General features: G+C 27.6%; 1 protein-coding gene across 16 annotated transcripts in view; it reads right to left on the reverse strand.

Annotated features, from left to right (window-relative positions):
* Positions 1-336: 336 nt before the first annotated feature.
* The window catches only part of LOC149062257 (uncharacterized), a 31,198-nt gene continuing 20,229 nt past the window's right edge, over positions 337-11,305 (reverse strand). For 10 of the 16 annotated variants that reach the window (XM_089217320.1, XM_089217322.1, XM_089217321.1 and 7 more), the window contains 17 exons: positions 6,730-6,813; positions 6,568-6,660; positions 6,404-6,499; positions 6,241-6,333; positions 6,081-6,191; positions 5,918-6,010; positions 5,756-5,848; positions 5,587-5,697; positions 5,427-5,537; positions 5,264-5,356; positions 5,104-5,196; positions 4,941-5,033; positions 4,781-4,873; positions 4,618-4,677; positions 3,357-3,464; positions 3,246-3,290; positions 337-3,112 (listed from right to left, as the gene is read on the reverse strand). In XM_089217320.1, coding sequence (XP_089073446.1) covers positions 1,254-3,112; positions 3,246-3,290; positions 3,357-3,464; positions 4,618-4,677; positions 4,781-4,873; positions 4,941-5,033; positions 5,104-5,196; positions 5,264-5,356; positions 5,427-5,537; positions 5,587-5,697; positions 5,756-5,848; positions 5,918-6,010; positions 6,081-6,191; positions 6,241-6,333; positions 6,404-6,499; positions 6,568-6,660; positions 6,730-6,813 — 3,329 coding nt within the window. In that variant the 3' untranslated portion in view covers positions 337-1,253. Of the gene's footprint in view, positions 3,113-3,245; positions 3,291-3,356; positions 3,465-4,617; positions 4,678-4,780; positions 4,874-4,940; positions 5,034-5,103; positions 5,197-5,263; positions 5,357-5,426; positions 5,538-5,586; positions 5,698-5,755; positions 5,849-5,917; positions 6,011-6,080; positions 6,192-6,240; positions 6,334-6,403; positions 6,500-6,567; positions 6,661-6,729; positions 6,814-9,856; positions 10,193-11,305 lie in introns of those variants that run through there. The other 6 variants (XM_089217332.1, XM_089217325.1, XM_089217323.1 and 3 more) reach the window with 6 other exon arrangements.

The following is an 11,305-nucleotide window of genomic DNA, read 5'->3' on the forward strand; positions in this document are numbered from 1 at the left end:
TGGGCCGAAAAGTCTATCCGCTGCTGTGGAGGAGCGTGGAAAAATTATTTTGTCCTGGAGGTCGTATACATTTAATGCGCCACTGATTTCATACTAACATATGTTACGTTGTATTTTACGGACATATCCAGTGGTGACGTCAGTTTTTGAACTACCACGTGCCAGGCTGAAGCCAAAATGTTCTTATGTAGGAATAATATTTCTGCTCAATATTTATCACAACCTCCAAAATTACAACCAATATTAATAAGTTTCAATATTAATTACACCATTAAATTATGATATTTTGATAACATAATATAACGGACATATTTTCAATTGATTACAAATAATGTATTTTGTGATACCAATTTAAATATTTTATTATCTCACACAGTAAGTATTATTTTTTAATAAGTAAAGTAATATAAACACAATATTTAATACATTAGAATAAAAAACATTATTAGTTTTAATTTAAAAATTCACATAAATCATTTTTTTTATATTATTTAATATTTAAAAATACATTTGTATTACCACATGTATTATATATTATTATTTTTCCAATATACTCAATGATATTACTTAATCAAATATGTGTTAATATTTAAACAATTAATAATAATAAAATAAGTTACTTGGTAGTTATCAAATGCCATAGGGGGTTATAATATACGGAGATATATTAACAATGCCGTGATTGTAGCTAAGCTATTGATACAATGATAGAATATTAAAAGAATTATATGATTTAAAAATATTAGTCTTATATATAATTTAACAATTAAGTAAATGAGAAAACCCTTAAATGGTTATCGTTCATCGTTTTTATTGTACAATGGTTTTGCTGCCAACAATTATTAGTAGACAGTTCATCAGATTTTAAGAAAAAAGCATTTAACAGGATCACTTCGGTGTCTAAATTTAGAGCACCCAAGAAATATATTCATACCTATTATACTCGTACATTATGTTATTGATTTAACTAAGTATGTAGGTATATTGTATTTAGTCATATTCATATCATTAATGATAAAAATTCCAAATACCTATTAAATAAAGGTAATAGACATGTCCATAATAATTAGTACTTTATACGAGAAGACAAAACCAAGTAAATCATAAAGACTATTTTTCAACTACATCATAATTATTATAAATTATACCTATTTAATTACGAATCAGATTTTTGACAAAAGTAAATATGGTAAGTATAAATATGTGCTTTGTAAAATCTAAAAGATATATAGGTGGATGATTTCCAGTAATTTCTATACTGTACTACTCAATGAGTGCTTTTTCTCTGTAAAACATGCTTTTTTTAAATGTTTGTACTCAATTGTTGCAGAACGTAACATGTCATAATCATTGATATAATCTTCAATGTATTCTAATTTTTTTTTTGAAAACACAAGCTTTTCCTTATAAAAGTTACACTGCAATATAATATCATCAATTGTTTTTAATACCGATAAATGATCTTTTGGATTTAATTCCATTTTCACTTCAACTAATGTTAAATAAAGCTCAAGGCTGTCATTTACACTGATGGCTTTGATTCTTATGGTATCATATAAAATATTAAATGCAAGGTTTAATTGACGATTGTGTTTCCAAACAAAGCGTGCATATCTTATCGCAATGTAACTGATAATTGACTTTAATCGAGAACAACTTAAATAATGTTTAAATAAAATCTCTAGTGTATCATCTTGCGTTCTTCTAGCCAAGTTTAATAATCTAATAACAACTTCTTTTGACTCTGGATAAATAACCTCTAATCGTGTAATAGTGTCCTCAGCTATTTCTATCCAACCTTGAGTCTCGCAAAAATCAAAATATTTCAAATTCAATTGGAGTGACTTTGGATGGTGGAATAATGATCTTTTAAATACATCAGATAGTAAAATAGTGGCGTCAAAATTTACAAAAGACAAATAATCTAAATAATTTAACCAAAATCTTTCAATCAAAACACACGCTATCAAGCACCTTTCATAGAGAAAAATAATGCGTTCTTGATCTCCGGCTCTTCTCTCGAACTTAATATAGTTTTCCCAATTTAGTACCTGAGCAGACTCCAACTCATTTACATGGAAGTGAGGTCTTCCTATATTTTCTTCAAATAATTTCCGACATTCAAATTCTGTGGCAGTTTGCTTGTGAACATTATACCATTCATCAATAATTTCAATTCTCATTATAGATATTATATTAGTTTCGGTAATTTCAGTTACTTGCTGAAAATCTTCACCAGGTGGTATACAATCATGATTAAATGACTCACTATTATGGTTTGTTCTAAATGATTGAACTATAATATTTCGTTTTTCGAAAAATTCTGTAAGACCTAAATATTCTTCAGGTAATTGTTTGAATATAAACTCTTGAAATTTGAAGAAATTTTTTGAATAGTTTGAAGTTGGTATGCGAATAAGACGATAGTATATGTTAGCAGCATTAAATACTCTATTAATCTCCATTTCCCATGATATATAATCATGCCACAACTGATCTGAATGAAAATCAAGTCCACACATTTTCAAACTTCTTTCAAACTCGTTACGAATATGGTCCTCTTCATCGTAACGTTCCGTTCTCAAATATGTCATGTAATAAATCCACAAATCAACACTTATAGGTATGGCACTTAATCCATTTTCTAACACTTTTTCAAACTCATGTATATTATTATTTCTTTTTTCAAAATTCGCATATTTCTTCCAATAACCGTAACAAAGCGGATACAGTTCTAAAAATTTAGAGTAAGCTATTCTTGCGTTTACTTCAATATTTTGTTCATCAACAAAATGTAATATATTTTCCCATTGGTTGAAATTTGAAAAATCATATTGAAGATAATCCCACATCTCGTGAAACTGATCATCACCAGTATCTTCAACTTTAATTTTTTTCAAAAGCAATGGTTCATTGTCTTCCAAACTCTCGTATTGTTTTTGGTTTCGCTTTCTACTATTTGCAGTCATCTCCGATGTTCTAGAGCTGGACAACGACATTTCACCAGTATGTGAATTGTATAGTTCATCAATTGTAGTTAGCGGTAGTCTGTCTTCTGAATCAACTTTATTGTTAACACACGTTCTGTCTTCAAGTAATATTTTCTTATTTCCTAAATCAATAATTGTATGTGTCAATAATATTATTAAAAATAAATGTGACAACATATTCTTCATTGTCAATACACATTTTGACTTAAAGTAAATGTTAAGCAAATAAAAACAAATTTTGAGAGGTATTCTTACTTGCTAATTCTTCATTGCCATTTTTAAGTGAAAGTTTAGCAGTACCTAAATTAGGTAAATATTTTATTTATAGTTAATTAATAAAACAAATAAAGTTAAATAATAACTTACTTTCACCAGATTCTGCGTGGTTAGTTTTAATAGAAAACGATGGACCATCCTCAATCTTAAATTTATTATTCATACATATTTTGACGTCGGGTTTCATAAAACCATCAACTAAATAAAACATATTAACATTTAAATATTTACTTATTAAAATTAATAACAAACATAGAGTTATGAAAATTATTTATATACTACTGATGCATCAATTATCAAGAACAATATTTATACAAAAAAGGAGGAGACTTTATTGTCAAATAATAACAATTGTATTAAGAGAGTTGTTACGAGCTTTGTCGATGGAAAATCTATAAAGGTGGGAAGGGAATATAACGAGTGGAGCGTGAAGTAACATGAATATTTATTTAAGGTGTCAGAACCACTAACTAAATTGCTTAGGACACATATCGCTTTACCACTTATTGCTATACAAGGAATAAAATAAATAGCAAGATATCTGAATAGTAGACTAAAAATAATTAGTAATTAGAGTAAGTTCAAATTTAAGAGCATCCAACACTTCTGATTTCCAAACAATTGAGGTATACGTATTCTAGAATTAACAATTTGAAAATAGATAAGAAGGAAAAATAGGTTGCCAGTATTTTGATAAAAATTTACATAGGTATCTACTGCAGATTCTATTTATAATATGTCTATTAGAATTCCGAATCCATAACTATCGCAAGGAAAAATAATCCAGTAATTATTTATTTAACAATTATTGATTGAAATATCACCCAAAACAAAAATTATTAATTATATTCTTACTTTTGACAGACTTTTTATTATCTTTTCCGTCTTCTTGATTATATGTTTTGTTAAAAATAACTGTTTTCTAGTTTTTGTCCAGTATCAACAATTATATTTAAAATTTTATATATTAACTATAACAGGGGGTCTACAAACTACAGCCCACGAGTCAGATCCGGCACGCAAAATATCCTCCGCCCTCACCCCTCACCCAAGACACCAAATAATCTAAAAATAAATGTTATAAACAAAATTATTAATCTATTATTATCATAAATTATTACTTTACGCACGCGCAAATTATCACCTATATCATATTTATATAACTAAGTATATGTAATTACCTTGTGGTATATATGATAAGAACTATTTTTTAAATATTTATAAATAAAAAAATGATGTGTAATTTATGTACTTTTTACGCACCAAAATATTTTGATTTCATATATAGCCCTAGAAAAAAAGTTTGGAGATCTTTGACCTATAAAATCCATCGTAAATTATGCATTCTTACTTTTGCAAGGCGCTTTATTGTCTGTTCCATCTTCTTGCTTAAATGTTATGACAGGGATAACTTTGTCGTCAAGTTTTTGATCAGTATCATCAATTAAAATTAAAACATTATCTATTTGGTACCCTTAACATCAAAAAAACCAACTTAAATTATGTATTCTTACCTTTGTCAGATTCTATATTGTCTGTTTCAACTTCTTGCTCAGATTGTATGACAGGGGTAATTTGGTCTCCAGGTTTTTGATCAGTATAATCAACTATAATTAAAATGTTATCAATTACCTATAGATTTGATTAAAACTCGCTTAGATTATAAATTCTTACTTTTGTTGGATTGATTGATGTCTGTTTCATCTTCTTCCTTAGATGTATTGAAAGAGGCTACGTTTTTTTCGGGTTTTTGATCAATATCATCAACTAAATTTAAAATTGAATCCATTTGGTACCATTGACATCAATAAAACAAACTTAAATTATGTATTCTTACCTTTGTCAGACTGTTTATTGTCTGTTTCATCTTCTTGCTCGGATTGTATGACAGGGGTAATTTTGTCTCCATGTTTTTGATCAGTATAATCAACTATAATTAAAATGTTATCAATTACCCATAGATTTAAATAAAACTCGCTTAAATTATGAATGCTTACTTTTGTCGGATTGATTGATGTCTGTTCCGTCTACTTTCTTAAATGTATTGAAAGAAGCAACTTTTTCTTCTGGTTTTTGATCAGTATCATCAACTAAAATTAAAACATTATCTATTTGGTACCCTTAACATCAAAAAAACCAACTTAAATTATGTATTCTTGCCTTTGTCAGATTCTTTATTGTCTGTTTCATATTCTTGATCAGATGTTATGACAGGGATAATTTTGTCTTCAGGTTCTTGATCAGTATAATCAACTATAATTAAAATGTTATCTATTACCTATAGAATCAATCAGAACTCGCTTTAACTATGAATTCTTACTTTTGTCGAATTGATTGTTGTCTGTTCCGTCTTCTTTCTTAGATATATTGAAAGAAGCAACTTTTTCTTCGGGTTTTTGATCAATACCATCAACTTTATTTAAAATTGTATCTATTTGATATTCTTAACATCAATAAAATAAACTTAAATACCTATTATGCATTCTTACCTTTGTTAGACTCTTTATTCTCTGTTTGATTTTCTTGCTTAAATGTTATGACAGGGGTAACTTTGTCGTCAGGTTTTTGATTAGTATCATCAACTATAATTAAAACATATCTATTTGGTACCCTTAACATCAATAAAACCAACTTAAATAATGTATTCTTACCTTTGTCAGACTCTTTATTCTCTGTTTCATCTTCTTGCATAAATGATAAGACAGGGGTAACTTTGTCGTCAGGTTTTTGATCAGTATCATCAACTATTATTAAAACATTATATATTTAGTACCCTTAACATCAATAAAACCCACTTAAATTATGTATTCTCACCTTTGTCAGACTGTTTATTGTCTGTTTCATCTTCTTGCTCAGATTTTATGACAGGGGTAACTTTGTCTTCAGGGTTTTGATCAATATTATCAACTATAGTTAAAATGTTATCTATTATCTATAGAATCAATCAAAACTCGCTTAAATTATGAATTCTTACTTTTGTCAAATTCATTATTGTCTGTTTCATCTTCTTCCTTAGATGTATTGAAAGAAGCAACTTTTGCTTCAGGTTTTTGAGCAGTATCATCAACTATATTTAAAATTGTAACTATTTGGTATCCTTAACATCAATAAAACAAACTTAAATTTTGTATTCTCACTTTTCCAAGGTGCTTTATTGTCTGTTCCATCTTCTTGATCAGATTTTTTGACAGAAGTAGATTTGTCTTCGGGTGGTTTTTGATCAGTATCATCAACTATAATAACATTTTTAACTATTTAATACTTCAACATCAATAAACTGTCTTAAATTATGTATACTAACTTTTTCCATATTCTTTATTGTCGATTCCCTCTTGTTGTTTAGGTGTTCTGTTAGAAGTAATTTTGTTTTCATGTTTTTGATCAGTATCATCAACTATATCAAAAATGTTATCTATTATACATCTTACATCAATTGAGACAAACTTAAATTATAAATTCTTACTTTTTCCGTACTCTTTATTCTCAGTTCCCTCATCTTGCTTAGATTTATCGACAATACTCATAATGTCTTCTGGTTTTAGTTTGCCTACAATTTTATCAAACATTTTACCTTTTAATAAAAGCTAATATTAATAAAAACAATTAAAGTAAATATTCTTCCTTTTTAGTAGTATTATTCGTGTTTTATAGATAAACGGAGCTTTTTAATCAGGCATAATTTAAAAAATCTGAAAATAATGTAGTTGTTTTAATTAATTTATCACTACTTCTTAAATAAGACCTACCGTAAATACATTATATCATAGATAATAATTTAAATATGTAGAAAAGAACAAAAATAACACTACGTATGTCGCATAAATTGTCTTTCTCGTAAACTTTTTTATTGTTAAGGGTGGGAAATCTTATATACAATTTTCAAATCTTAAATTTAGAAAAAACATTTTCATGGATTTTTAACTTAAGATTAGAAATTAGAAATTTGTCATTATTATAACAAACTATCTCAAAATTCTTAATTCAAAACTCATAAAAAATTATTTTGAATTTACGCTCATTTTTATTTCTTTAAATTATACTATAAAAAATTTACGTAGAACTTTGAATTATAGTATTTTTTTTTTTTTTTTTTTTTTAGGGGAAAACATTTTTATAGGTAGTAATTTAAAAAGAAAATATTTTGAAAATTGTATAAGGTATAAAATATTTTAATAGGTACAAACATTCGATGAGAATTTCATATCTATATTTTAAATCAAAACAAAAAATAAGGATATATATTCCTCAAGCAAAACGAGTATTTATTTATATAAGCAATATACGAGTATTACATAGGTAGTTTAAAAATGAACATGTTAAGCGAATTTTTTTATGAAATACAATGAATGAACATATGTTGAAATAAAATGAAATAACATTTACTATTTTATATCCATTTTCATAGTCTAGTGCTTAAACACCATCACAGTTGTATAATAACAAATTAATTAAATATTAACTGTAAACCTTATTCTGATCTGTGGCGCAAATAAGGCTAAAATGTTTTGTGGAAGGGTGGTATATCCCCCAGATATTATATTAAAACTAAGCCATGGGGCGTTGTTCCTACACCTTCATATTATATTCATTTGTAAATATAAATATTTATTTACTAAAGTCTCATTTTTATTTTATTTTTTACAATAAATATTTTTAATATTTGTTCAATTTTAATCTCAATTTATTTTTCATTTTCAATAGTATTGATAGGTTACTAAACTATAAGATAGATCAGTCTTCAGTATATCACTGTATATTATTCTTTAAAAGAGTATATAATGATCATACTCATAGTCAAAATTATGGGCGAGGGGCTTAGAGTGTATTACCACACCCAATTTTGAAATTAGCACCCTCAAATAATGTTCGTGCTTATATTAAAAACTTTCTACGAAAAAAAAAAACTAAAATTACAAAATACATAGCTTAAGCACCCCTAGTTTTTTTTTATTGGAATTACGCCTATGATTATAGTATCATACCAATGTCGTTAACGTAAATCATTTTCTTAAAAACAAATATAGGTTAGAATAATAGTCATCATATTTATCATAGGTAATATAAATTAATTATTAACTTAAAATAAAAATTAAATAATTTAAAGTAATAGTTCTATCATAAGAGAGGTTCATTAAAATGTCAGAGGAAACATATGAATAATTTTTTTTGGGAGGGACGGTGGGTTTATAATGAGTTTATGTGGGGAGACATAGACAAGATCTTTTCCAGCCTCCTTCCCTAGAAGTGCTTATGATTCAGATACTTGATAACATAAAGAAAATCAAAAAACCCTGGTATGAATAGTGTACTTATTTTTATAAAGAATTAATCCTTAATCATTGGTCTCATAATTTTTTGCCACAAAACGAACAATTTTATAAAAGCAATGGTGATAATAAATGGAGAAAAAAGTTTATATTTACTATCAAATATTGCCTGTAAAATAATGATAATACAGTGATGTAATTGTTACACTTTTCTAAAACTTTTATTATTTATTTGAAAAGTAAGATTCCATTGATATTATTTTAAAGAAAATCCGGTATTATTTATTCACTGACTATTCATTTAGGTACTGTAGATTTTACACTACACCACTTTCTATGATTTTCAGATACCTAATTTTTAATAATAGACAATTTGCTTCACAAAAACCTAATTACCACTCAAATTGAATTAAGTTTGTAGTGGTTCATTGGTTCATAAACTTCATATTAAAATATATCATGTTAAAAGATCTATGAATCTATGAACACATTAAACCAGATTCACACTGCATATGTTGTTAATGATCTTGTACCTTCAAGTGCATTTTATATTTAAACTTAAATGCAATACCAATGCAATAATGCAGACATATTGTACCTGATGATGGCATTTTATTTATTTATTTATTTTAGTTACTTATCAGTTATCACATTTCTGGTTTTCTGCACATAAATATGACCACACGCTTAAAAGTTGAATATAATTAACTATGCGGTTTTGTGTGATAAAATAACGATATAGATATTATATTTTTATGGTAAACCTTAATAGTACAATCTAGTTCAGCTAATTTAAAAAAATTATTTTAATCGACACGATGTTGTGTGAACCCGGCTTTTAAGATATTATGTGAATTGTGTTATTATTATAAACAAAAACTTAAAAATTACTTACACTGCTCTCAACTTTATTAAATGTATTAAACAAACCATATTTTTCATGAATGATATTGTATTCTATGTTAGATACTCGATTTTTTTGTTTTTTAAATCCTTGGTAATATAATACTTTAAAAATATTTTTATGAATGTACGAATGCCCCCCCCCCCCTATATACCTACTGTTTTCGAATATTTTTTATCCTACTTCATTGTAAGTTATGTAAATAAACAGCCCTGCATGTAAATTGGAAATAACAAAAGTAAAGCTATTAAAAATATACACTGGTTTGTATGAAATTTGTGGATTCTGAGCGCAACAGTAAAGCGCAATAAAAATAATAATAATATTACAGACTACTAGCTCAATAATTTGATTTTAATAATTACTTTTTAAATATTTTAACTGTATTGATATTTTATGTATTCGATAACGTGACTTACCACAAACTACCACACAACTATGTATGATTTCGAGACATAATTCAGCAGTTTAACAACAACGAAGACGACGATCGCAACTCACAGCTCCCAATACAATACGGTGTGTTGCAGCCTGCAGAACGACCACTCTTGTCATCGATTAGGAGTTTAGCGCATGCGCGGGCCCGGAAACTGCAGAGCTAGACATTACCTTCCCCCGGATTATTGGAGAATTTTTAACGCAACCCTTCTCAGCGCCACCTCACGCCCAGTTAAGGACATTTTCTACCGAGCCAGTAGTGGGTGAATGACCGAATGGGGTGATAAATTTCCCGGGACCTCAAATATTTGTTATTTGCAACATTCTAAATAGTATTCATCAAATATCGACACACCGCAGCGTGGGTATTCTACAAAGGGTCTTAATGTATTATTATTATTGTTATATTAATCTGTCGTCGTATATATTTTTGATAATTTATAGTTTGTAAATTAAATATTATGCATATAAAATTTAATGTTCTGAACTACACGCTACGATTATAATAAGAGTATTATATGTGATATATTAACTATTAGCTTTTGATAATGATAAAAAATATAAATTAATTTAATAAAATCTCTCAAACAGGTTGGCAGTTGAGGTTAACTATAAATTCAAAAATTTGTTTTTAGTATTATTACATATACTATATTGGTATCGTACCTTATCGTAATAACAAATATAGGTATATAAAAAAAAAGTGGATAAGTGAATTTATCTATCAATTATATTTAATTTATCAAGATAATAATATTTAAGTGAATATTATTCTATTATGTATTGTTCTGTTATATTTAAGACTGTTGCATCCCAACTGACGCTGATTCATATACCAACGTAGAAATGAACACTTGATGTATTTAGTTATAATGTTGTTTATTTCACTTAATACAAAAATATTATATTAGTTATAAATGATGAGGTGAACGGTGTTAAGACCTGACTCAGAGATGCAATTTGCTGAGACTGTGAGTGGTGTTACGACATATCTACCTCTAAGTGTCTTGTTTAGCCCTATCTGCCTAACTCTGCCTAAATGTAGCTCACATTTAAGAACCGTCTGACGAGCTCTTGTCCCCGTCTATCTTATAGGTAAATCATATATGATTCCGTCCTTATAAGAGGTGGTTATATTGGTGGTGACTTTCCTGTTACTTGTTAGTTGTTACATGTCGAAATTCGGTCTCGTGATTCAACTTAATATGCTGACCGTTTCGTATGCTTTCACAGGGTCTACAGTCATTTCTGACTGAAAACACTCTCGTAGTTTAATTAATTTTATATCTTATTAACCACGTTCCTATTGTTGACCTCCACATGCTTTTGATATTAATGGCTTATTAGTTTTAGTCATGGCTACAATTATTTTATAGTCACAATTGCGTGCTATCTTGTACATATTTAATAGGAACGTAAAAAACATAAAA

This window comes from Diuraphis noxia, unplaced genomic scaffold (genome assembly GCF_037042655.1).
Source record: "Diuraphis noxia isolate RWA-SAM2 unplaced genomic scaffold, SU_Dnox_SAM2 contig0001, whole genome shotgun sequence".
Classification (NCBI taxonomy): domain Eukaryota; kingdom Metazoa; phylum Arthropoda; class Insecta; order Hemiptera; family Aphididae; genus Diuraphis; species Diuraphis noxia.